The sequence below is a fragment of the Anomalospiza imberbis genome, chromosome 2 (assembly GCF_031753505.1).
Source record: "Anomalospiza imberbis isolate Cuckoo-Finch-1a 21T00152 chromosome 2, ASM3175350v1, whole genome shotgun sequence".
NCBI classification, from domain to species: domain Eukaryota; kingdom Metazoa; phylum Chordata; class Aves; order Passeriformes; family Viduidae; genus Anomalospiza; species Anomalospiza imberbis.
In genome coordinates this window covers 3,874,336-3,902,297 of record NC_089682.1, presented here as the reverse complement: position 1 = coordinate 3,902,297, position 27,962 = coordinate 3,874,336, and the positions used below count along the sequence as shown (strand labels likewise).

At 43.0% G+C, this 27,962-nt stretch overlaps 1 protein-coding gene across 5 annotated transcripts; it reads right to left on the bottom strand.

The window, feature by feature from the left end:
- Positions 1 to 27,939, bottom strand: SH3BGR (SH3 domain binding glutamate rich protein). 5 transcript variants are annotated; one of them, XM_068179600.1, is made up of 7 exons: positions 27,718 to 27,933; positions 19,906 to 20,091; positions 13,582 to 13,662; positions 6,853 to 7,050; positions 3,709 to 3,738; positions 1,471 to 1,578; positions 1 to 490 (listed from the first exon to the last, which is right to left on the bottom strand). In XM_068179600.1, exons 1-6 carry the CDS (start codon positions 27,805 to 27,807, stop codon positions 1,513 to 1,515), a joined length of 651 nt encoding a protein of 216 aa, XP_068035701.1. In that variant the 5' UTR covers positions 27,808 to 27,933; the 3' UTR covers positions 1 to 490; positions 1,471 to 1,512. The 5 variants fall into 5 exon arrangements, with proteins under 5 accessions (XP_068035701.1, XP_068035700.1, XP_068035704.1 ...); XM_068179599.1 differs by having other exon boundaries at positions 1,471 to 1,581; positions 27,718 to 27,924; XM_068179603.1 differs by lacking the exon at positions 27,718 to 27,933 and adding an exon at positions 25,783 to 26,041.
- Between the last annotated feature and the right edge of the window lie 23 nt (positions 27,940 to 27,962).

The window sequence follows — 27,962 nt, the reverse complement described above, 5'->3', positions numbered from 1 at the left end:
TACGACAGAAAACACATTTATTTAAACTGCTGCACAATGGGAACCTCAATCATTTTCAAATGCCAGCTGAGGGAGAAGTGACTCACATGGCTTGTGTACAGGAAGCCTCTTTGCAGTTTTCAGTGCTGAATTTCTTTTCCTCTGTCAGTGGTGTGAGTGCAGTCAGCTGCTGAGTGGCAGCAGCGTGCTTGGCAGTGTTTGGACATGGAGAGAGACATGGTTCCTGCCCTGGAGAGCTCACAATCTAAATGTGACATGGACAAAACTATCCCAACACATAACAATTGACTGAAATACCATCTATCAGACATGAGATCCATTTTAACAAGCAACTGGAATACGAAATATATATATAAAGGTTACAGGTGGGACAGAGTGGTGTCTGTGTTCTGTCTGTGTTTTTATGTTCATACAGGCACAAAAGGTAGTGGTGCTTTGCTTGAGAAAGGGATTTTCTTTTCTTTGGTGGGGTGGCTCCAGCTGGTGCTTCCTGAACAAAAACAAAGAAAATTCAATTAGAACTCAGCACTTCTTTGATGTTACAGATCTGAACTCTGGACAATGCTGTGATGAATTAATTCCCATGCAACAGATGAACCCAGATTTGGGAGAGGCAGCATGAAAGAAGTGATGGATTTCCTGCCCTGTCGAGGTGCTGGGAAATCCCACCTGCACCTGGTTGGTGAAACTTTTGCCAGCTACCTCAGAGTCTGAGTCAGCTGGGAATCCAGGCCAGGACAGGTTGGATGGGGCTTGGAGAAACCTGGGATAGTGGAACTCATGGCAGGGGCTTGGAACTGGATCATCTTCAGGGTCCTTTCCAACCCAAACCATTCCATGAGTCTATGGCTCCCAGAAACAGCACTTTGTATCTGTGATCAGGAGGAAGTCCCATCACCCAAAGGAAAATCTGCTGGAAATTCCAACTCTCTTGTAATTTTGAGCTTCTCCCCAGTAAATGATTGTCTGATCTGTATTTCAGTGCAGGGGAGAAGGAACAGAGGAAGGAGAAAAACTGAACATTAAAATTTGAAATACAAGCTGACAGAACTTGAGCAGTGCTGGTGTGCTCACACACCTGTACAGGACAAACTCTGCCTTCCGGGTGCTTCCTCTTTTATGGTGTTAAATTTGGCCTATTTTCAGTAATTTTATACTGAGTCATATTTCTCATCAGGCTCCTCTTTCATACCAGTATTTTAAATTTTCAACTATATTTGAGAGCAGAATTCATGTAAGATATGGAGCTCCTAAAAGCTGCAGTGGAATCAGTAGCTGAGTAAGAGTGGAGAGGGAATAATTCTTATTCCATGTGAAAGACAAGCTACAACAGTTAAATTTACTTTTGAGTCATCAGCTGGGTACCTTGTGCATGGACACTTCATCCATCCACAACAGTAGTTACAAAAATTGCAAGTTTATGTTACTTTAAGGGTATTTAGAAACTGTGCTTGATGTCTCAATATTTACCTGAAAACCTGTTCAAGAAATATTGTGTCATAGGGAACTGTACTAAGACTCTTCCTGCTCCTCCACCTCTTCCTTTTCTTCTCCCTCTCCCTGCTTTTCTTCTTCTTCCTTCTTTTTTAAAAAAGAAAATATTTGTAGTTACCATACAGGAATTGAAAGAAAAAATAAACCATCTTGAAATGCAAAGCTCTGCTTTTACAACTGTTCTAGTTCTAGTAAATGCAATATTCTTTGGGATTCAAAAACAGAATTAATGTATAGAGATTTTAATCTCAACATTGCAGGGCTTTATTTTGTGGAGTTTATAGGCACGTGCTGGAATATAAGAACCCTCTTCTTGGGGAGGTTAGAATATGTGGTTAAGCTGCAAATAGGTGCTCAAAATCAAAATGAGAATATGAAATATGTGTGAATATGACAAAAAGTTTAGTATTTTTAATTATACACTTTCCTGAAGCAGTAAACAACTAAAGATTCATGGCACAGGAACTAGACTCCTGAATGATCTAAAAATCACCTGGAATCAGATAATAGAGCCTTGTTTCTATCTCTGAAGTTCTTATTTCTCTCTTTTATGCAGGAGAAATGCCACAATTGAAAGACAACAGTGCTTTGCTTCAATCAACAGTTATCTGAAAGCTTGAATTTGTGTGACACAGACAACAATCTCTGCTTATTCTCTTTCTAAAGTAAATGAAGCTCTACTCTGAAAAACAGCTGGAAATTGCTTTGTGGGCTCCTCTGCTGCTCTTCCAGCCATCTCTTGTCCAAAGGCACTCCCATGTGTATAAATCAGCTTTATCTCAATCTGCCACCCCTTCACAAACTGCTTGGACTTGCTAAAGTGACGTGAATTTCTTCCTGGCATAATCAAATAACCAATCAAAGAATCAATAATGAGCCTTCAGTCAGGATGCAGGTCATGCATGAGCAGCACAGATCTTTTTTTTTTTTCCCCAGGCACCTCCTGTCTGTGCAGGAGTCACACCTGAGTTGCTGAAGTGAAATCCTGCTTAAATATCTGCTCGGGAATGGAGCTGTTGGAATCAGATTCCTGGTTTCAAGAGTTTTTCAGGGAAAAACATTGCACTAAAGAATCATTCTGCAAAGTCAGAAATGTAATACAAACATCTGTGGATTAGAAGTTCTTATGCCAAAGGAATATTGCCTCTCTGGGTATTTTCCCCCAGGAAAGATGCCTTTTTTATTCCATGAGAGCTCTGACACAGGACCAGGAGAGCACTCGGACAAGCCACATCTTTCATGTATTACCAACTTCCATCCAAAATTCAAGTCAATTAACTTTTACGGGAAGGAAAAAATATTCTTTCTCTTGCTTGAAGCATTAGTTGGTAGTGCCAGGGTAAAACTAACCAGGCTTGGTGGCCCTCACCAACCTCTCCAGGAACCTCTGCACTTTGTTCATGGGTCCAGGAGCTTTTGGGTCAGGCAAACACATCCTGGGAGAAGCAGCTGAGGGAGCTGGGGAGGTTCAGGCTGGACAAGAGGAGGCTTAGGGGGGACCTCATTGCTCTGCACAACTCCTGACAGGAGGGGCAGTGAGGGGGGCATTGGGTTCTGCTGCCAATGCAAGGACAAAGGAAATGGCCTTAAATTGCATCAGAAGAGGTTCAGATTGGAGATGAGAAAATTTCCCTGGCAGAGTGGTCAGGCTTTGGGATGAGCTGCCCAGGGAGGTTTGGAGTCACTGGAATTGTCCCAGAGGAGTCTGGATGTGGCCCTCGGGGACAGGGTTTGGGGTGATGCTGGTGGGGCTGGGGTGGCACTGGATCATCCTGAAGGTTTGGGCAAAGCAGAAAAGTCTTTGAGGATTTGCACCTGGGTGTTACAAATTCTCATGAGGGAAATATCTCCTTTATGGGCAGAACTGCCTAAATTGTCAGAAGGAGTCTTTCACACTGAAAATGCAATCACAGCATGGTGTCAGTCAGTGATTATCAAAGATGGACTTGGCATGGGAGCCCTTGGCAAATTTTACTGAAGACTCTGTGACAGACAATTTCCCTTCCATTTACAGCTTTTAATTATTAAAGGCCCATCTTTGTTCCCAGTCAATAACACTGATAGGACCAATCATTATCTCTAGCAGAATACAACTGTGGTGTGTTTACTTTCATGAATAAGAATTTACCAGCTTTTGAGTGAAGCAAAAGGACTGAAAAGGAATTAAACACACACAAACAAAAGATGATAATAAAATATCCAGGTGTACTATACCCCTGTTGCTGCATGTTCTTCCTCGCCTTCCTACCAAAGAGATACGAAAGAAAAGGTTACAAAGATAAATTAAAGAAAGAGTAACAGAAATGAGACAGGGTAAACACAGCAGAAGTTGAACACTGAATTTAGGAAAATTCTGTGGAATTCACTGGATTCATTTGGAGAGAATGTCCTCCAAATTAACTCACAAAGCACATTCAAGCTTAACTTTTATGTTGGAAAAGGAATATAAAATCATTAAGTTGAGCTCCCTTTTCCTCAGTTACTTCCAATCAAAACTGCTTCATTGGCAAGCAAAGATTTGGAGCTGGGTTTTGTTTCCTTGTTCAGGTGGAATTTTTGAGGGTTTTTTTTGTAAATAGCTGGTCTACAAAATGAAAGTATAATCAGAATTATAGAGAGTCTTATCTATGCTATATATCATCATTCAGAATCTGGCTTGTGATTCTGTTAAGTGTTGTAGGCTGCAACAGATGCCTTGGCTCAACAGGGAATAAAAAATAATACAAGCTGGTTTTAGACTGTAGATTGAGCAAAAGTGATGAGAGAGATAAAAAAGAAAAAAAAATGTACAAAGTGAATCGAATTTAATGTTAGAATTTAATGTTAGATCCTAATCTGACTACTGGGGGAAAGAGCTGATCCTACACAAAATCCCAGAGACAAGAGGCAAATGTCACAGTGCCACACAGAAGGCAGAGGGGTTGATTTGAGTTCTCATGGAATGACTTAAGGTGGTGAGTTGCAGTGCCAGGGTTTAAATATGGCTTGGGGAATTGCTGAGACAGGATACAGACTTACATTATAATATGATTTTTGAACATGTTTCTAAAATAATTTTGCCCTGAAGGGAGCCTAATCTGTACTGAAAACTGATTTAACTGGGGCAACACTTAAAAAATACTTGAACCTCCAAGCTTAAATCTGAAGTTAAAATCAAGACAGTGAAACTACAGAAAATGTATTACCAGCACATGGAGTGACCAGCAGGGCCCATGTGAGCTGGAGCTCAGTCTTCTCTTCAATAAACTCAAAACCAAAGCGACAGACAAAGCAGGGAGGGGAGGCACTGCACGATGCAGACAAAAACTTGGAGCTTCTGGATTTCTGCATCTCCCAGCAAGAGCAGAAGTTGGAGAGAGCTGCAACCTGCACACTGAACATCCTGAAACCTGGACCCTCCCTGCAGCCCCGGGGCTGAGACAGCCCCAGTTTGTTCTGGTTTCTGTCCTGTGCTCACTGGCAAAGGCTGAGGCATCTTTCAGAATTTTCCACAGTGCTGACGTTTCTCCTGCAAAGTCACTGGGGAAAAAGCTGGCTTGGTTACACCCCACAAATGGGAGTCATTTTGGAGGTGGTTTGGAGCAGTGCTAAATAAGGCCAAAATTCCAGTACTAAATTCCCACTGGCATATTAATTCAGCCATGGAACATAAAACTGCCATCTTTCAAATGTTTGTGTTGAAAATACCTCTATCCTTTAGGGCTTAACATCCAGTGGAGATACTCTGATGGCAACCTGGCAGTCTTTGAGTGTATTTACTTTCATCAAACCCTGCTCAGGTAAGGAAATGGTATTTTTACTTTCTTTTATAAGCAAAAAATGAGATACAGACACAAAAGGTGGAATTCATCTCGCTGTAGCTGCCTCAGAGTTGCTCTTCTCATCTACCCTGTCCTCTGTGTGCTGTCTGTAGTGAGTGAGAATAGCAGAATTCCTACAGATTGATTGATGCCATGCCAACAGAAGTGATAATTGGGATGAACTATAGCAAGGCAGGCAGATGCCACAGCACTGAAGAGACTTGTCCTGGGGGACATGGGAAGTGGGTGGTGGAACAGGGCAAAAAGTGTTTTCTGTGCTCTCTCCTCTGCCTCTCCCCTCCGCGAAAAACTGCAAAGAAATCTCTTTTCCACTTTTAACTCCAATCCTTTCTGTGAGAAGTGGAGCAAGGTGCTGGCTGTATAGGAGTGGTGCTGCATGATGTCAGTGCAAAACCTCTCCTACACAGCTGCCCGACACATTTGCAGACAAATTCCAGCATTCTGCACTCATCTGAAAAACATTAAAGCAGAATGCCAGCCAGAAGGGCAAGGCACCCAAGCCAGGCAGCAGTTTTGGCTCCTCTTATGAGCCAAAGAAAAAGGAGTTTAATGGCACTCACCTGCCAGCTGAAATTCATAGCAACATGAAAAGTGCTTGGATATAATTTTCCTTAAGGAGGAATTCAGTTCCCACTGAGGACTGTCTCTCCTCATCACTGTTTTGAAATTATGAGTGGGACTTCCCAGTGGCTGAGATGTGCCTGAGGGTGTGTAAAAGGGGCTTTTCCAGCCCAACAGTGACCAGATCAGTCACTATTAAAAGGGCAGTGGGGAAAGGCCTACAGAGAGGTGTTTCCTCTGGAGAAATATTGCAGCTAGATGAAAAAAAAAAAAAAAAAAAAAAAAAAAAAAAAAAAAAAAAAAGAAGAAGAAACTCCATTTGTTCTGATCTTTGATGGAAGAGATGATGCATTTGGGCTGGATATTCCCCAGAGACCATCTGATCTCCAAAACCAGAAGAACCTGACAAGCAGGCCTGACTCCCTGGGAAGAGTCAGCATCCAAATAAACCCATCCTTAAAGGACAACCTGACCTGCATCTTGAGATCTGTAGTACCAGAGCAGGAGCAGACAGGAAGGAAAACACTGACCTCCCTTTCTGCACTGCCCAGGAGATTCTGCAAGGCCTGGAGAAGTCCAATCTGTCAGATCTGCAGCAAACATTTACAGGCAGATTTATGAGCACTGCACATGCTGGCAATTGAGAGCAGCAATTTGTTTCTTCACCCAGGCAGGACTCAGATGTCTAGTCCTAAATTACCCTCCATAACTAGACTCTGGTTCCCAATGAGCATCAAGATAAAATAAAAAGCTTGGGTAACAAGGGGCAAAAGGCAGCTGCTGTTATTCAAGAATCAGAACAAAGTTCCCTGGAGTTTTATCCAGGTTTGATACCATCCTGATATCAAAAAAACCACATCCAAAAGACACTCTGCAATCAGTCACCCTGGGGCACACCAGGAGGGCTTGTGGGTTTATGTTCCATGTGCTTAGCACAGGTAAAACCCTCAGATCACAAAGAGAAAGGAAAAATTACCTGTTGACCTTCTGGTGGTGTCTGGCCAGACTGAGCCTCTTCAGGAGCCCCTTCATCTGCCTTGTCTTCTGTGTGTGCCTCAGTTTCATTCGTGGCATCAGATTTTTCATCCTTGGAATCAGATTTATCTTCTGCAGCTTCTGGTTTCTCCTCTGTGGCATCAGACTTCTCCCCTGTGGCGTCAGACTTTTCAGTCTCCTGGCAGCACAGGGGAAGTCATGGTAAGCTTCAGGACACATAATCAACAACTCATTTCTATCAAGTTCTCGAGTTTCTTATTTTGGGAAAGTGATTTTCTATTTTTGCTTCAGCTCTCAGATGAAAATACCCCCTTTTAGGGTGTATTTCCCCTGTGAAAAGAACACTTGCTGGCACGCTGACCAGGTGGGATTTGTGTGGGGAAAACATGAATTCAAGCACTTCTCAGCATAGCAGATTCCCTAACCTTCCTCTGAAAGTTCAATAGAAACCAAAGTTCACCCTGATGGCACATTTGAGTTTCAGGGAAAAAAAAACAAAAAAACCTTATTCTACCAGGTTCCAATTAAACATCATCCAGAATTCCAATTAAACATCATCCAGAAGCTCCAGGAAAACAGAAGCAATAAAGGATTTCACATTTAGTCTCTTAACTTTCTTGCTTAAAACCATCAGCAAACTCTCCCCACATCAGTCACTCAAGTCCATTTATTCCAGCACCATAACCAAGCACCTCCTGGGAAGTTCTTTATTTGACAAATATCCTGGTGTCCTTTCAGCCAGGCGGCTCTGAAAGCTCACAGTGGCTCCCACACTGTGTCAGATAAAAGGAGGCCTCGAGTGGCACAGCAGAAATATGATGGAATGCAAGAGCATGAAATGCAAAGTCACCTTATTTGGGACAAGCAGTTCTGGGTCAGACATTAGAAAGTGACTTTTCTATTGCACATTAGGAGCTTGTTAGCTAATGATCATCAAGGAAGAAAAAGATGGATGTATTTAAATTAGCATGGGGTAACTGAGCCGTGAGAGTGAAAGAGGTAAAAAATGTGATCCTCGGATGCATGAGGTGAGGCAAAGGCTCCTGTTGGATTGCTCTGTGCCATCCCAGTCACTCGGGCTCAAGAAGGAGAAACTCAGAGTGGAGCAGGTGCAGAGAGGGCTCCAGGAACATCTGAGGGAGTGGAGAGCCTGTCTTATGAAAGGGGGACAAAAAAAGCTTCATTGCTTTAATCGACTGAAAGTGATGCTGAGAGGGGATATGATGGCACTCCCAACATAGATCAGAGTAAACATCAGACAGGGATAGGACAAGGAGGAGTGCTGAGGGAGATGCAAGATGAGTACAAATTGGCTGTGAAAAAAAATTCTAATCACCATCAGTGGGAGATTTCGGAAGTGATCTGTAGTAGAGAAGCTGAGGTAAAGGACCCTACTCATTAAAAGGAAATTTGACCCCCTCTGAGAGGTGTTATGTGGGGTGGGTTCCTCTGGCACTCAGGGGAGGTCCTGTCCTGTGTCATCCTGAGTCCCACACGCTTTGGGAACAGCAGCACATCCCTGAGAGGAGACAAACTGCTTCCTCATCCCTGGGACCAAGCCCTTACAACTCAGCCACCTGGTTGCTTTGGGGTTTGCTGCTTTTCCATCATTTCATTTGTCTCTACAGTTAAACAGAAGCCCTCAGTCATGTTCCCCTGTCCTTTAAACTTGACAAGTCCTCCTCCAGTGTCCCCATGATGATTTCCTCAGCCAGTGCTCTTATTCTGCAGAACAGGGCATGTCTGGCTGGCTTTTATCCCCAGAGCTGACTGGCTGAGTGCTGGCTTAGGGATCTTTGTCCCAGGATGTGCTGTGGGACATAAGAGATGTCCTCCTGCTGACAAGCTCTGCTGGATGGGGACAGAAATGACAGAAAGGAGCTTAGAAATGTTAGGAAGCAGCTATCACAGCAGTTTGATGTTTTTGTTGAAACTTGACTGCATTGGTGCTCTTTTGGCAATTTTCTCCTGAGTTGTGGAAAGTCAGTTTTACATCCAAGTTACTTGCAGTGAAAAGAGAGTGGGCACAAAGGTCCCTAAGTTCTCCTTTCTCTGGAAGTGAAGCAGGAGCTGATCAAGATGAAAAGCTTTAAAAAGCAAAATGTTCCTACCTCACAGCACTTTCACACTCTGTCACACAGCTGCACAAGTGTTTGTGCCAGCACGTGGGGGATGCTCAGGGAGAGGAATGAGCAGCTGGGAGGGAGCAGAAGGAGCCAGAGGAAGGAGGAGGGAGAAAAGACAATTTCTTTTTCTGGTAATATCTTCTCATTTCAAGTGCACATAAAATTGTGGGTTCACTGCACTCTGATGCTGGTGGCATTGTTATTAAAAACAGGTCTACAGAGACATTTGTTTGGCTTGGTTTATTGTTTACTTTTCTCCCAGAAGCCAAAAAATATTTGAAGATTGAAATATGTAGTAACACAAACATACATTGAAATTCTCTTGTGCAACATTGTGTTAATACATTATTTTCTCAAGGAAATGGAAACTTCTTACAGATACTTTCTTTGCAGAAGTTCCTCAAATGAAAAGGACAGTGTTAATGAAAATTAAATTAACAGAATCACTGACCATGATTTGGGTTGGAAGGGACATTAAAGATCATCTCATTCCAACCTCCTTGCCATGGGCAGGGACACCCTCCAATAGACCTGGTTGCTCAGAGCCCCATCCAGCCTGGTCTTGAAATTGGTTAAATATTTACTTTCAGCACTAATATTAACATTTCATTAAAATCCATACACTCAGTATTTTTAACTGGGACATAAAATGCATAAGAACCACAGAAAGCATCCTAATTAAAATGACCCAACTGTGTGAATCCCTCTCAGATGAATCACATACTTAGATCATAAGGCACAAAAAAGAGTTTTGGTGAAAGAACTAAACTCTAGAAGCAGCATATCAGCCAGAACACACACACACACACACACACACACACACACACACACACATACACAGAGTTCTTGTTAATTATATGGAGAACTCTGACATTCAGAATATCATTGCCACACTGGCTCTCCATAGAAACACAGAATTCAATTTTCAACAAATTCAAAATGAAGTACCATTTCTAAAGATTGGCTGACAGGTCATTTTCTCTTTAAATAAAGTGCACATAGCACAAATTTGTAATTCAAAGCAGATACAGGAGAAGCCTTCTTCCACTAACTTAAGCTTGAGTATCTCCAGGTTTGGGGATATCAAGATTCTGGATATTAGGATCAAAAATAGTGGGATTAAGGCTTCAAGTATGCACAATATTTGAAAACAGACCCCCAAATCACATAAATCACTGAGTTCACTGAGTCAGACTAAGCATAAAAGTGGTGCCAGCTTTAAAAAAATGTACCCAACTTTTGGGGCAGCTGAGACTGACACACCTGACCCCAAACATATTATACACCAATTATAGCTCCGATCCACACGTGTATCCTATTGGGACATCACCACTCAGGCCACTAATCCAAGATTAAACAGGACCTCTCAGAAACCTGTCACAAATGTGAGTGTTCTTTGGGTCAGGCACAGCTGTCCTTAAATCCCAGCCCGCCCTGAACTGTGTTTGGGACTAATCTAGACCAGGTATTCCTTCAGGTGAGGAGGAATTTGGTATTAATACATTAAATTCCTTATTAACACAAGGACTACTGCTTCCCTCAGGCACAGAAAACTGCTCTGCTCAGCCCTGCTAAATGATGCTTTAGAAAACACAAAAACCATTGAGCTCAGGAGGGAACAGGAGAGAGCATGATGGGAGCTAACAGACCCTAGCTGAAGCACCACAAATATGGATTTGTTTCCTGTAAAGTCACTGAATTTTATGGGTACATTGCATTCTTTAAGGCGATAGATGTACTTGGCATGATAAAATCAGAGAATCACTGAATTATTTGGGTTGAAAGGGACCATAAAGATCATCCAGTTCCAGCCTGGGCAGGGACACCTTCCACTGTCCCAGGTTGCCCAGAGCTCCATCCAACCTGGCCTTGGACATTTCCAGGGATCCAGGGGCAGCCACAGCTTCTCTGGGAGACCTTTTCTAGCACATCACTACCCATCACTTCCACTATTAGGAAGGAATTCCTTCCTGATATCTAATCTAATCTTCTTCTCTTCAGTTGGAAGCCATTCCCTGTGTCCTGTCCCTCCATGCCCTGGAAATTGGCTCTCTCCAGCTTTCCTGGGGCTCCTCCAGGCCCTGCAAGGCCACACTGAGCTCAGCCCAAAGCTTCTCCTGTGCAGGTGAACAATGCCAGCTGTGCCAGCCTTTCCTGCCAGCAGAGCTGCTCCATCCCTCTGCTCATCCTGGAGCCTCCTCTGGGCTCTCTGCAGCAGCTCCAGCTCCTCCCTGGGCTGGCGAAGCACTCTGATATTCAGAATATACTGATATATAGAAACAAGAGAATCTGCAGAATTGAACATGCATTTTGCACTCAGCAATGGCAATGAATTGGCAATAAATTTAACTACAAGTATTTTGTTGTGAAGTTGTAATTTGTTGAGGGAGCCCCAAAAGATTCATCTGCTTCCTCAGATGGAAGGAAATAAGCTCAAAACAGTCCTGGTCAGGATGCTGTAGGATTGTGCTGTGAAACAGGCTCATGGCCAGTAAAGAACTTCTCTAGTCTTGGTGCAGTATGAGACAAAAGATGGATGGATGGAAAAAGAAATAGAATATTTTAAGACAAGAGTATCAAACAGGTATCAGCTTCATATCAATCTTTGTCATGTCTCAGCATGGTAAAAATCTCTAGAAAGAAAACACTTGCTGCCTTGTGGTGATTCCATGCTTTATCATTTGCTTCTTCATTCCAGAAAAGAAAAAACTCAAAAGCCACACAATTTTCTTAAGAAGGGATTAATAGGAAACCTTGTCATATGTGCCACCATCACCATCTCTTCCACACCTGACTTATAATTCCAGATTTACGATGCTGGGAATCAGCATCACGAGCATCCATTGTGCTTATCTAAGGTGGAGTTGGCAGAGAATGAGGGGGAAGCAGAAGCAGAGGCAGAGCAGGAGAGTTCTTTGCTTGATAAAGCACAGGCAGTGAAGATGCTGAGAAACACCTCTGCAAGAAGCGTGTCTGTCTCTCACAAACAGGAATAGACTCTGAAAGGGAGACTGACAGAATTCCACATTTAACAGGGACTTTACAAACACTCTCACTTATTTGCACTCTCTGGCCTGAAGCCACCACCAAGGCAGCAGTTAATCACTGTAAACAAGATTTGCCTGCTACCAATGGCACTGACAAACAAATCTGCCTAGCAGAATGTACCAAACGTATTATTTTCAACATTTCCAAGGCTGTCACAAAGCAGAGACTGTAATAGCCTCTGCTGACAGCCGGGAACGAATGAATTCTAAAAAATCGTTACTTTGCTTCACAGATATGGAATCCACCAGGACCATGCATGAAGAAGCAGATAATCTGTGGAGTGGGAAGGTGGAAAAATGCAATTTTCTTTATCTCACTGATTCTCCACATATCTTTTATAATGACTATAATATGTAATACCTGCAGTCCTTTAAGCCTTTCATGGCTTTGTGGATGTTAATTAAATGAATTCTCACAAGACCCTTGTGAGGCAGGCAAGTCATTTTTATTTCCCTGGGTGGGAGATGGCACAGCTAAAGCAGAAAGTTTAAATCACTCTCCTTATCATGCAGGGACTCAGTGGCAAAGACATTTATAACAACTGGGACATTTAAAACACACCCCTGAGTGTGTTGAGTGTGTTTTCAGCTGTGGCTCTCAAAGCACTTAGCAAAGGCTCCTTTATTTTCCCCCTCTCCTTTTACAGAAGAGGATAAAGAAATATTTCCAATAATGTTTCACTCAAAGCTGCTGTAGAGCTGGACAAAAGGCAGATCTCCTGCTCCAAGGCACTTCCTCAGCCAGGTCACCACAATGCAGCTGAGTTCTCCTGTCACTCTGGCTCATCACTCTCTTGATTAATTTCTTTTGTTGGCTCACCCACATTAAAGATGGCAACATTTTATGAGCACAGGATAGCAGAGCTGTAACAGTCTCAGTTAGAAAACTTCTAATTAGAAGAAGATTCTAATAAAGAAAAAACACACTGGTTTCTGTAAAAACAACACGAGGTAAAAACGGGGGGAAAAACCAGAAATAAAATGTTTTTCTTTTGCCAGAAATGTATTAGAGCATTGTCAAAATGCGACAGAGAACCACAGGCAGACTTGCCAAAGGGACTTGGTGAAGGGCTGGGTGAGCCTTTTTCTCCTCCAGGCAGAGGGAGAGTGTTCCATGGTGCCAGTGAAGGATGGGATGGGTCTGATCCCAGCCCCGTGTTGGGGGCCAGGACTAGCCCTGTCCATTGTGGTCGGGAGCAAGGGAAGGCTTCTTGTAACCAACACCACCTAGAAATTGTGTGAGGGAGTCTGCATGGTTTAAAAGCTGAACATAATAAAACACTGCTTTGTGTCAACAACAACAAACCCATCAGCTGGAGCCATGGTAACAGGCCTGCAGTAAAAGAAGGCAAGAAAGAAGTGTTTTCTAGTATTTACTGAACCAGCCACTTTTCTTCTCCCTAAGACCACTTTGCTGCTCCAACATCTAACAATTTGCTTGCCTCTGCCTCTTATGTGACATGCTGAGTCACTGCCTATGTTCATCTTTTATTAAAATCAAATAAATGATCCCCATGGAAGGACAGAAGTGCATACCTTTGTGCCTGGAGGAGGAGCAAGGCCCAGGAACGAATAAATAATATTTTCTTCCTTAGCAGAGAAAAAGGATTCAAAATCCTAAGAAAGGAACAAACAAACAACAGAGAATTGGTATCAAAAATCAAACAAAAAGCACAGAAGGAAGAAATCAGCCCCAGCAAATCCTACATAGGTGAGAATGACCACGCATTTGTACAATTGTCTGCATTATCTGAGTCCCAGGAAGAAAACACAGATAAAGGGAGCTTCACACAGGGCAGCAAAATGAATAAATGAACAAATCTCTCCAGAGACTTACACTTAATTATATCCCATCCATGGCAGAATCAGATAAAATTGTCTCATTTTAACGTGCCTTAGCTATACACTCTGAGGCAAAGCTATTCCCTTTAAATGTTAAAATAAAACTTGCTGTGAGTAAGGGCACAAAATAGGCCCTCAAAACCCTGGAACTTCTTTATGGTAAATAAAAGACAACAGTCAACATGACAGCTTGAGTGAAATGGTAACAAGGAAACTTCATTTCAGAGAAAGGCAGTCTGGTTAGAAAATGATGTTATTTTCAGACTAACTTAGGAAAGGGTTGTGCTGCTGTCTGATATCCATGTACCAGCTGAAGTGTCTTGTGCACTGGTGAAATGAAATTATAAATCATTCCACTAAATGCCTGTTTTCAGTGGAAATGGAACTGAGAAGACCAGGGATGCCTCCCATCCTGCCAGCTACAGTTTACGTGCCCTTTACTGCTTTCACCTGTACAACATTCCTACCAATTAAGGAAGTTTTGCAATCACTATTGTTGTCACTGGGAACTTCACAGCTCACATCTTACACTGGTAAAAAGCAACAAATATTTAAGTTCCAGCAGAATCTCCAGTCAGAAGTGACTGGCCCAGAATCACAGCCAGCTCTGACACAGAGACTGAGCATGTCCTGCTGAGTCCTACACTACTGCCTTGATCATGTTATCATCCTTCCTCTAATCCCAAATAACTCCAAGAATAGAAGCCTGTAAATAATAAGGTGCTGAATCATCCCTGAGGCTTGTTTGTAAAGCTGGGTTAGGACCTGAGTTGTTTTATTGACCTGTTTTAGTATTTCCAGAGCACAAATTATCAGAAAGGCTGGAGTGGATGGTTTTGAAGTCACCTTAATGCCAACAAGAGTGGAATTGATGACATTTCAGTGCAGTTTGGAAGAACTTTAGAGACGGGACAAATGACAGCCCATTTCTCTGATTTATCTGAGGGACAGATTGGCTTTCACACAGTCACACCCTGTGGGAACTGCTCCGTCTAAGAGAAGCCCTGGAGCACATTTTGCTGCTGCTCCAGGCCATTTCTCAGACCATCTTCTCATCCAAGCCAGGCGACGTCTGCATCTGGCTCATGGATTTAGGATTTTAGGATCACGGATTTTTTTTCAGCAAACAAGAAAATGAGGATTTTATGCAGTTGGAAGGGCTGGAATTTGACATGGCCATGCAAACACAGGAAACTTGTGCCCTCCTGCAGACCACATAGTCAGAGCAGCCTGAGCAAACCATGGCAATGACATGGCAAGAGCTGGGGAACAAAGAGGAGACAACAGCAAGGAAAGGCCATGAGGTGGACTTGATATTTGATGTCTTTTTGAGGAAAAGTAGCCCATGGCAAGTGCACTAAAATTCTCCAGAAATGCAAAGCCTTCTAGGTAACCAGACCTGAGGACAAAATAAAACATGTGAATGACCAGACAACTCCTTATCAGAAGTGGGTATGATCTTCTACAATAGCAGGGACTCCTTGGCAACAGGGAGTGTGCAATCCTACAGGAAATGGAAGGTCACTTATTTCCTCACGCCGAGGAGGAAGCTATCGTGTATTAAATAAGAGATAAAGGAATGCCTACAGTGATCATGGAATAGTTTTTTAAGGTGTATTTGCACCCATGCTTTACTAACAGTGACTTGTTCACATCTCCATTTGCTGAATGACTAAAGATAACTGCTCCCAAGGCAGGCAGTAAGAAAAATAAGCAGGACCAATTTACTTCAGGTAAGCAATTATATTTTATCTGTAAGAAAAGACATAAATGGTCTAAGTGGTGCAATTTGTCAACTGGACATCAGCAGAAAATTCTTCCCCGAGTGCTAGGTACAGCACCAGGTCAGAGCACACAAAGAGGGCATGGAAACACTATCCTTGGGGTCTTTTGGAATTCAGATGATCAAAGCCCCAGGCAGCATAAGCTAACTTTAAAGCTACCCTGCTCTGAGCAGCAGGCTGGACTACAAACCTCCAGAAGTCCCTATATTTCCACAAATTTGACTTTAGCTGTTACATAAATGACAGAATCCTAAAATGGCCCGAGTTGGAACAGGACCATAAAGATCATCTCATTCCACCTGGGCAGGGACACCTTCCATTGTCCCAGGTTTCTCCAAGCCCTAATGACCAACCTGGCCTTAGACATTTCCAGGGATGGGGCAGCCAAAACTTCTCTGGACAACCTCTGCCAGGGCCTCAGCATCCTCACAGGGAAGAATTTCTTCTTAATATCTAATCTAACCCTGCCCTCTGGCAGTGGGAGCCATTCCCTGGGTCCTGTCCTTGCATCCCCTGGAAATTGTCTCTCTCCAGGTTTCCTGGGGCTCCTCCAGGCCCTGCAAGGCCACACTGAGCTCAGCCCAAAGCTTCTCCTGTGCAGGTGAACAATGCCAGCTGTGCCAGCCTTTCCTGCCAGCAGAGCTGCTCCATCCCTCTGCTCATCCTGGAGCCTCCTCTGGGCTCTCTGCAGCAGCTCCAGCTCCTCCCTGGGCTGGGACAGGGCTGGGGCAGCTCTGCAGGTGGGCTCTCACCTGAGCACAGGGACAAAATCCCTCTCTCACCTCTGCCCACGCAGCTTTGGATGCAGATCAGGACACAGTTGGTTTCTGGGCTGCAAATGCACATTCCAACATCAAACAAAAGTATTACCTAATAATTCAGAGATGTTTTTTAAAGTACATACAAGGGTACTTTATTTTACGGATTTCAGTTTACAGAAGAAAGCAGAGGTTTCTGCTTACAAAGAAAAATAGAAGTTTACATTTCCTTTCTTTCCAAGTTTTCTAAGGGGTTTTGTCAAGCAAAAGAAAAGAGCAACAGAGTGCTCAATATATTTAGCAAGTGACAGAGATGCAGACATCTGTCTAGACATGAGCAAAGAAGCAGCTTAAGAAAAAGATCAAATAAGGACGTAATTGCCAGCACTGATGGATTAGAATGGATACTTGAAATTGGTGCTGTAGTCAGGCATACAAAATGAATCAACTTCTGATCTATTTGTTCAAGTGGCAATACCAAAAATCTGGGAGAAAAATAAGATCTGAGCTATTTTATCAGCTATTTTATAGTTTTAGGCTTCTCTGACCTCGTGGAAATGCCGCTCCCAGGCAGTGTATCTTTATAAAAATCCACCTATAAGAAACCTCCACTTTACAGTACAAGCTGTGGAGTAGAGCAGCTCCTCATGATCACCCAGAAAATGAACATACAGAAAATGTATCATCAGAAAAGCAGATGTGCAGAGGGACTGGCTTAGCTTTTTTATTATGTCATTATGTTCTAGCACAAACAGAAGACTCCTCACTTGTCCCCCTTTCCTTTCCACCACTCCAAAAATTTCACTGAACTGCAGAAGAGGACATTGGACAAGGGCCCAAAGGACCATTCCTCCAAGGCAGGAATCATTGCATCACGCTGATCCACTGGTTCTGACCCACCTTTAATGAGATAATGAGGTGATCTCCTGAAAATTAGCTATTTTCTGATGTCTGACTTGAACTTTCTTTGCTGCATTTTCTTCTCATACAGCTCATCCCACCTCTAGTGGATGCAGAGCAGAACATATTTTACAAAATCCTAGATAATTCAGGAGGGAAGAAACCTCAGGAGACCACCTAGACCAACCTCCAGCTCAAAGCAGGGTCAGTCAGTACTGAATTCAGACCAATAATTTACTTTTTGCCACAGCCCTTAAAATAGTTGAAGGTTGTCATGTCTCTTTCCAAACCCCTCTTTCTCAGATTAAGAAAGGAAATATTTAATCTTGACTGTTTATCTCCCAAAGCCAGATCTCCCAGGCCATCATGATGTAATGTGTACACACGTGCACATGTGTGAATTATGGGAACCAAACAATGATAAGAACAAGTGATAAGACCATTGATAAGAAGGGAAATGTGGGAAAAGAGTGATCCCAGAAAGAAGAATGGGAGAAAATGAAATGTAACAGATTTGATATAAAAAAAAAAATAAAAATTACTAACTGTGAACGAAGAAAATAAAATTTAGCAGGAAGGAGAAAGGGAAAATATCTTACAAAAAATAAAAGAGGTGAAAAGAGCTTGACTTGTTTAGCTCAGCAAAATGCAGATTAACAGAGGATACAATTCCCATTTATAAATATACTGGGTCGGGGCTGTTGAAGCTAAAGGGTGATTTGGGCATAGTAAGAAATGGGTATGAACTGCCTGCATTTAGCCAGGCTACAGATTCAAAGGTTTTTTGGTGCCACAAGAGTGAGACCCTTAAAAACTGATGAGAGCAAAATATTTTAAAAGGACTTTCATGAATTCAAGATACTGCACAGGAGTCACACAGACCCTTGCAATACTCAGGGATAATTTTAATAAAATGGCTGAGGCCAAAGGAGTGGGACACAGGGGAAGATGTATCAGATAAACATTAACCAGCCTAAAACAAGTCAGCATTTTGGAGCAATGGCTGTGCAGGGAAGCAGAATGCAAATCCCCAGGGTTTTATTGTAGGATATGTCACTTGGGAGGATTTTGCAGCAGTCTGGCAGCCCCTGGCCATGTTCTCAGCCCACATCACACTCCCTGTGCAGCTCCCTCGAGGCACCTTCCCCTGGGGAGAAGGGTAAGGCTCATGCACTGATATGAATCTCATTACCTTATTTATTTGGAAATAATGGTGCCATAAATTAGTCTTTGTTATGCACCCACTGGGATCATTAGCTCTGAGCTTTGAGAGCTGGGGACATTAGAATTCTGGAGACTTTTAGACTAATTGTAAATTTGATTCAGTTTTCAAATCAGTAGCTGTAACTCCTTTCCCCATGGAGGTGTTTTTGGAAAGGACTATTTCTTCACTTGAATGTATTTCAAGATGTAGTCTATTTGGCTTCCTGAAATAGCTTCAGACATGCAGTAATAACTGTGTATTTATCATTTACTGTCAAGACTGACCAGTTGCAACACTTTAAAAGGCAATTATTCTTTAATTCCTTATATAATTTCTCCAAGTAACATCAGAAATATTTATTGCAGCACTGGCTGCCACAAAACCTAGAGTAAGATATATCAAATTATACTTTTTATTGGTGCAGATTGGATGCTGAAATGCACATGAACTCCAACACACCAACTTCTCTTGTAGGAATTCTATGAGAGAATGAGGAAACAGCTGCACTCCAATATTCATATTATGAACTTTTGCTCTGAGAGCACTGAAGTTAATTCTGAAAACTCAGAGGCATGAAAATAGCTGTTCCCCCAGCATACCCTTGCAGGTGTTCACACTGGATTTGTGCAGTAACTCCAAACCAGGCTCACTGTGTGCCCTGCGTTCCAGAGCATTTTGCAGGTTCATTCCAGCCATCAGATCCCAGCACTTTCTAGACTGGGCATTTCCACCCAGACTATGAGAAAATACAAGGTCTCAGATTATCTTTTTTGATTCACAGTCCTAATATTCATGCTGGCACGTTATTATCTTTCTCTGCTTTGAACAAACTGTCTCAAGAGAAAGAACCTGTTATAAGCACATATGAAAATATAAAAACATCTGATGAGTGCTGCAGTTGCTGTTATGAAGAGTTGGATATTTATTACATAAGCAATATAATGCCAATAATTCAAACCACATTCTAGAACTATTCTAGTAAACAAACACTCCGATTTATTTGTATAATATAATGGAAAAAGAAGATTCCTATTCCCAGGCTCTAGTACCTCAGATATCTACTTGATGTCCTTGAAGCCTAGATAAGTCCAAACAAACAAAGTATCAACACTCTCCATCAAAATCACCTGAAACTTCAAGAACTTTCTCTAGCCAGTTTTCCCTCCGTGCTTATTTTGCTCTCAAAAATAAAAAAAATCTTCTGTTTTGTCCCTTTTCTGTGCTTCAAAACTGTTTCCTGAGAATTGCTCTTTCACAGTGAATCTCAAATTGTTTTAAGGAGTTTGTTTGACGCTTCCTATTAATGGAAAAGAGTCCTTTTCTGTGAGAAACCACTCTCTGAAGATATTTAAATTTCCAAACAGCTTCTTACCCCACAGTACCGCTCCTCGTTGAAGATCTGTGGAGGGAGGGGAATTCCATTCTGAGGCTTTTTTTCACCCGGGACATTCTCTCTCATCCATTTCCTGTTGTCCTCATCTCCTGCTATGTCCATCTGCTGAAAGTCAATCTTGTTGGCCTCTAAAAAGCCCACGACTTCTTGCTGTTTCTTTTTTATCTGGGTGGGAAAGAGGGAGAACAACAGTCCTTCTTTGAAATGAAAATGGTTTTCTAAAAGTGGCTGCTATTACAAGAACTCAGGCAAGTTTGTCAAGTTTACAGAATCTTTTAGGTTGAAAAGGACTCCAAGATCATCGAGTCCAACCTTAGGCCGATCCCCACCTTGTCACCAGCCCAGAGTGCTGAGTACCACATCCAGTTATTCCTTGGACACCTCCAGGGATGGGGACTCCAAACCTCTCTGGCAGCCTATTCCAATTCTTTTTCCATGAAAAAAATTCTTCCTGAAAGTTGGAAGTTCCTGAAGTGGGATTCACTTCTCCAGTAGCCCTCAAACTTTCTGGAGCTGAGATTCAACACTTTCTGTCAGCACCCAGAGTGCTGCCACTACATCCCTCCCACCACACACCCACCCCACAGCTTCTTTCTTTCCTCCCTGGATGCAGTGACAACTCCAGCTAAGAAATGAGGCTCAGCAGGAAGCCTCCTCCTGTGTTCCCAGATCTGGGAATGTGGTGTACAGATACCTATGGTGATCCTGCCTGAAGTGAGCAAAGGTCAGAAAATGCACAAACTTTCCTCAGCATGTTACAGCCTCCTCCTTCCTCCCGATCACAAGTGGCATTCAGCTTTCTGTGAGCCACGTTTCTCTTGTCTCTGTTCTTTAATGTTAGGTATAAATACATTTCACAGACTCAGAATCACACAGTGGTTGGGATTGGAAGGGATCTTCCAGTCCAACCTCCCTGCTGAGGCAGGGTCACCTGGAGCAGGCGACACAGGAAAGTGTCCAGGTGGGTTTGGAATGTCTCCAGAGAAGGAGACTCCACACCCTCCCTGGACAGCTGTTCCAGGGTTCTGCCACCCTCAGTGTAAGAAAGTTCTTCCTCTCATGTGGAGGTGGAACTTCTTGTGTTTTAGTTTATGGCCACTGCTCCCTGAGATATAATATATAAATATGAGTTAAGGCTCAAGAAAATCCAGCACAGCTGAGCTCCTGTGCTTAAATAAATCCCCAATTACAGAATGACATTCCAGCTGGACTACGAAGAACATGTTGTGTACAAATAAAGCTTGTTGCACACAGCTTCTGTGACACCTAAAATTCACTCATGGCCCTTTTATTCTCTATGATGCTGGTTCTGTGCAGGCATTGAGCTTATAAATCATCCCCTTTACTCTGAAAATGTAACACTCACTGTATTTCCCTACTAAAGGAATGCTGCTCCTGAGCAGCTTTTAAAGAACTTGCCACCAGACATAGCTGGAATGAGGCATCAAGGTAATTTTTATATCCTGTGATTTTAAACCATGTCCTCCATTTGTAGACATCTGAACACCTGAAATTAAAGTGACACCACGCTAGTGTCACAAATCAGAGGGACAGGCAATGAGATGAGAAGTAAATCAGGGATTATGTATTTCCATAATCTAATAAAACAGAAGAGCTGAAGTAGAGTGATAGCCTATTATCCTGGAAGGATGAATTCTCATGAGCAGGGATAAAATTTATTTTCCTTGTACAAAGAAGCATCTATCTACACATATGCTTGTTTATAAAAAATAACGAACATAAAATTCTGTACATTTTTGTGACAACAACAGAGGTTTGCAGTGAGCTAAAGAAAGGGCATCACTTTGAATGAAAACACTAATCCAAAGTGGTCAAAAGCCATGCAGTTGACAGAGTTCAAAGCTGCTTATTTCTATTCATATTTTCTCTTTTTAAACAGAAATAATCTCATTACTGCCTATTTAGCTGCAGAGTTATTTGCATGACACATTCAGGCAGCAGAAAGGATTGCTCAAAGGACATTTCACTGAAGAAAGTGGCAGGATAATGTTTGTATAAATGGTTAATAAAGTCTGCACGAGCCAGCAGCAGGAGTAACATCACATGCTCTGAGAGCCAGGGCACTCAAGTGCTGCCAGCTGCAATTCCAGGGTCAGCCAGTCCCTTTGGACACAGGCACTGCAGGAGATAAGGCTCCTGGAATAACTGCTGCTCCAGACAGACACTGCCTCTGAGGAGATAATGGAAATGGAGCCAGAGATTCTGTGCTCCCCTGCTTATGAGAGCTGTCACTTTTAAACCTGGATTAATAATTTCGCTTCAGCTTGAGGTTCACAATGCACAGGAGGCTCCGGCAGCACCAGGCCCAGAAGCAAAAAATTGTGTGAAAAAATTAATGCTGATGTAAAGCAGTAAAGTTTCATGGATTTATGCTGCTTAAGGAAAAGGCAAGGAGCTTCTGACTATGACAATGAGATAAACAGAGCAGAAGATGTGCTGTGTCTTAGGGCTCACCATTACTGGGGTTTAGGCAGAGCAAAAGACTTGGGACACAACCAAGTGTGAAACCACAAAGCAAACCTTTGCTGTGCGTGGCACTAAGTGGGCAACCAAAAAAATCCCTCCAGGAAACAGCACTTACAGAGGGAAATTTAGGGTGTAACAACACAAAGGACATGCAAAGCCTTTCCCAGAATGGATGAGACTGCAAGAGCTTGCTTGTGCCCTCCCTTGTCTGGTGGTATGGGAAAAATTCAAATTGCTTAGGTATAGATTAATTGGAAAGTGGTGATGAGCAGGATATTATTTCAGCAATGCCAGTTTTTCTTTCAGCAAAGCTTGAGTTGCACCATCCCTAGCTACTAATAATAATTTTTAAAAATTGTTTTAAATAAATGTTATCTAGCTACTGTGTAAGAATTGCCAGATAGGTTGTGGACTTGGCGTCCCTGGAGGTGTTCAGGGCCAGGCTGGATGATAGAATCACAGACTGGTTTGGGTTGGAAGGGACCTTAAAGATCATCTCACTGCAACACCCTGCATGGGCAGGGTCACCTTCCACTGTCCCAGGCTGCTCCCAGCCCCATCCAGCCTTCCACTTCTAGGGATCCAGGGGCAGCCACAGATTCCCTGGGAAACCTGTGCCAGGGCCTTACCACACTCACAAGAATTTCATCTTAATATCTAATCTAACCCTTTATTCCTTCATTTTAAAGCCATTCCCCTTGTCCTGTCCCTGCATCCCCTGGAAATTGTCTCTCTCCAGGTTTCCTGGGGCTCCTCCAGGCCCTGCAAGGCCACACTGAGCTCAGCCCAAAGCTTCTCCTGTGCAGGTGAACAATGCCAGCTGTGCCAGCCTTTCCTGCCAGCAGAGCTGCTCCATCCCTCTGCTCATCCTGGAGCCTCCTCTGGGCTCTCTGCAGCAGCTCCAGCTCCTCCCTGGGCTGGGACAGGGCTGGGGCAGCTCTGCAGGTGGGCTCTCACCTGAGCAGGGCACGGGGCACAATCCCCTCCCTTGCCCTGCTGGTTTTGCTGCTTTTGATGCCAGTTTGAAGGGGAGCAAGTTCATAAAATGTCACCAAAACCACAGGAAATAGAAGTATTTTAGAGGTGTCATAACCATAAGCAGCAGTCCTCTGTGAGACATGAATCCTCTTTCTCCCACAATTCAGCATCTTGCAGGATATTATCAAATTCTAAACAACCCTGTGACTAGCAACAACATTATTTTATTTTTTTATTGTTTGCTCCAAGCCAAGCATTTAGTGCTTTTTAGTGCTATAAATAAGTGTCTCCACTTCTGCCTGACTTAATGAATAGTTCAATATCAGCTGTGTCTGGAGCAGAAAGATAATAAAGCTGGAGATATTTAAAATAAATTTCTGAAGCATCGAGGGGAAAAATACAGACTGCAGATTTGCTCCAGAGCCACAGTGAATTATAACATTCCAGCATCTGATGCAGAGCACCAGAATGTCACTGGGTTCACTGGATTCACTGGATTCACTGGATCCACTTGCACAAAGTATTTATTAACATGAAAACCACTTGCAGTGACTAGGGTGACCATGTAGTACATTAAATAGAGACTTTTTCTTTCTTTGCCAATGATCCTCTGCTGATTTACACCAGAGGCTGGCCCCATCTTATACTGACTTCAAAATCAACACCCAGCATTTGCTGGGACCAGCCACCAAATTTGAAGAGTTCACCAGTGCTAATAGGACAATTTCAACTTCCAATTTAAACTGTTTAGGGATTAAATTAATTCCTCTCAGGAAAATCTGTACATGCTTGATACAAAATCTCTGTTTAATAGGATTTCAGTGATATATTGAGATTTGTGCTTACTCCCTGCGTGAGTGAATTTTATTTTATATATACCAGAACTCATTAAAGGTTCATTGAAAGGATACCTTCCATCCATGTTCATCAGAAAATGTGGAAAACTACTCCAGGTGCACTCGGCATTGCAATTCAGAATCAGTGATCTGAACACATGCTGGTATTGCTACAGATATACACACAGCCAGCACACCAGAAAGGAGCAAATACAGAGGAATACTGCCCTGTGAAGATTACATAATTTTCTTTTGGAGTCTCCAGATCAAAACAGGTCAAACAGGAGCAAGAAGAGTGCACATGGCAATTTATAAAGCTACTTGAGCAGTGAATGTTTTATTACAAATTGCGAACTACCAGACTTGGAGTTCCCAACTCCCCCTTCTTCTTTTTGCCCTTGTATCTGAGGTTTGTTATTAAAAAAAAATAAAAAACAATGCTAAATATCAATAATAATTTTAGAATGTAAGGCTTAGGAGCAGGCTGGTGAGAGAACTACAAACTTCCCCAGCAGCATTCCAACTGGAACTTTAGTGAAGGGACCCTTGGCTCATTCCCCACAGATGACGGTCCCATAAATGGGGGGTGTTTTTTGGAGCTTTTCCACTCTGGAATCTTCTTAAAGAAATGCAGCTGGTGTCAGGGAGATAGAGATGTAGTTAGAGCTCTGTGCAAGCACCAGCCAGTTTGTTTAGCCGTGCCACTGGGAGGGAGGGAGTGCCAAAAGAAAACTGCAATCTGAGCTCATCTGGGAACTGGATATAAAAGGAAACAGTCCTTTCCCGGTTCCCACCTCCCACGGACTTCCAGCCTCCCTACTATTCACATGCCCTTCCCTTCAGCTGATATTCTCTGCTGACAGCTACAGCAGGAGATCTCAATGCTAAAAATCATCAGTGTAGCATTTCAACAGACACACACACCAAAAAAAAAAAAAAAGCCAGCAAAAAACCCAGCCAAACACCAACAAACAAACAAACCCCAAAAGCCCAAACAAACAAACAAACAAAACCAAACCAAAAAGAAAATACCAAGTAAACAAAAAACCTCCCAAAACCCAGGAAAATGAAGGGGCTTGGGAAAGAAGTTTTTCTGTCTAACTTTATCCAGCTCTAGGTTCTTTCTTAGACAGAGTTCCCCCTTTGCAGGAGCAGTGCCCTAAAGTCTCTTTTAAAAACAAACACTTTATTTTCTCCTGTAAACAGTCCACCGTCGCTTCTGCACAAATACAGTACCCACTGTTTCCTTCTTCAGTGTATATATATTGCAGAAACTTTCCCAAACAGCAGTAAATCTATGCAATGACAGGTCATTTAGATGTAAATGTAACTGTGGTAAAAGCTCGCAGGCAAGCCAGCCCGCACTGACAGGAATTCTCTACAACTTGAGCAACTTTCAAGAATAAGGTGGCCAGGTCAGAATAAAACTGAGGTTTATTCCTACTAAGAATTCCAGTGGGCTTTTTGTACGTGCAAGCTCTTTCCTGGCATCTCCTGGGCTAATTCCCCGCCCTGACCCCAGCGGTAAGAGGAGGATGTTAAAGGAGTCACCTACCGCTGTAGACCCCGAAGATGTGGCGACAAAGACTTTGATCACCATGCTGGCAGCGCTGGAAGCGAATCAGCAGAGCAGCCCTGCTATCCACGAGTCACCACGATCCCCGCAGGAATCCAAATGTTCCGCAGCTCCTGGGCTAAGCCGGGTGCTAAATGGATGCCCCCTCCCCCCAGCAATCCGGCAGCTTTGCCCTCTCTCTCCCTCTCCCGGGGTCCCGGGTTTTCCCACTCCATTGGCTCTTGGGTATTTTGGGACGAGGATTGGTCAGTAAGAGGAGCCAGAGCAAGAGGTTTGCACCTGCCCCTGGCCTTATTGCATTAGATTGACAGGGTGGCAGCCCAAAAAAGGCAAGGGACACTAGTGCACCAATGAGACAGGGCTGGAGAAATATTTGGGAGAGGGGGAAGGGACGACTGAGAAGGGAGAAGGGACGGGGAGCTGGCAGCTTGGTGCTGGGGGCAATCCCAAAGCTGTCGGGTTGCAGGGGAAAGAGCTTCCCCAGACCGGTACGAGGTTGTGGAGTTGTAGCTGGAAATTTGAGGGGAAGAGGAAAGCAAGGGGAGCAAAGATGCAGCAGTAATTATAGCAGAGATCATATTGAAATAAGCCTTGGTTACAAACGCTCTCAGCTTTAAAGAATTCAGATCATCATCTACACTGCAGGGCTCAGGGACTTTCCTGACATAAATGGGTGTCGGATACTGCCTGATACTGATTTGCCTGACTCGATGTACCCAGAACCGACTTCTCCTCCTTTTCTCCTCCTTTTTTGCATCAAAGAAGATGCAAGAAGAGGTCCAGAATGCTCGGAAAAAAAATATTCCCGTTCTCCTATATTATCCAGAATGCTCTTTATTTTCCATCTGGTTGTCAGCTTCTACCCCAGAAATCGCCACAATTCAGTGCCTGCCTGCACATCCTTGCTAAAGGAGGTGTCTGGGCATGAGAGGTATTTGAAAAATGCTAAATGGTCACAGATTATTTTCAAATTTTAAGGGCCAAGTCTGTTTGTGCTGTGAGCAACATGAGCCTGTGCCAGAGGTGAAACTGGACTAGGTTTTAGAAAAACATACTTCATATGTTAAGATTGAATATAGTAATGTCTGGTCCTGAAAACGCTTAAAATGGATTATAATACTTTATTTCCAGAATTTATTAGACAGGACTTAAAACACTGTTACATAGCTATAAAGAGTAAAAATGCTGTTGAGTTTTTAAAAGAGTAAAAATTTTACTCCTTATAGTTATAAAGAGTAAAAGTGCTGTTGAAAAGAAGTTTTTTGTCTGTGTTAACCAGTATGCGAAGCTGAAAATGCAGTACTCCATGCATGGAACCAGGATCCTGAAAAACTGCACTGAAAACTAAAAATAACAGTATGGGTAGTTTACTGTGGCTCACCATCTGTCATTTCTTTTTACTTCTGAGGGGTAACAGGAGGTCAAGCAACAAGCCTATTAGAAGTAGATATTTTCAGAGTATTTTCCTGAAAAAGCACAACAACCACGGGAAAAAAACCCAGTGAGAAAACACTAATTGTTGCCTGAAGTTATTACACATGCTTGTTTCCCAGGAGATTTTATACGTGAGTATAGCCTGGAAATGACTGGCCATTTGGAATAGAATGTTTCCAAATTATTTGGTTTTCTGTGCCCTAAAGAAGTACAACCAAAGGATGAAATGGCCCTGGGCTTCACGGCATACTGATCAGCCTTGTGATAATGATGTTAATAATTTATCAGAAAATGACAGAATAAGCTGAGTTGGAAGGGATCTACAAGGATCTTCAAGTCCAACTGCTGGCCCTGCACAGCACGATCTACAAGAGTCACAAAAGTCAAAGTCAAAGCAGTAAATATTTGTACCACCAAACATCCGTGGTCAAATCTGGGACAGAATTGCCAATGAACTCTCACTCCCGCTTGGCTTCATACCCGAAACCCTCGCTGAGCTGCACATGGAAATGCCATTCCCGAAGGCTCTGGGGCATGACTCCCATTGTGTGCAGCCTCCAAGGAAAACATTACTTCATTCAGAAGGGATTTTTTTTCCCCTTTTTCAACTTAAGAGTGTTGAGTTTAACCCCGAGTTTGGAGCCTGCTGGGTCCGGCCTGTGCGCTCTGAGGGCGCGTCCAGGCCCTGAGGCACCTCCATGGCCAGGGCACAGCAGGACCCACAT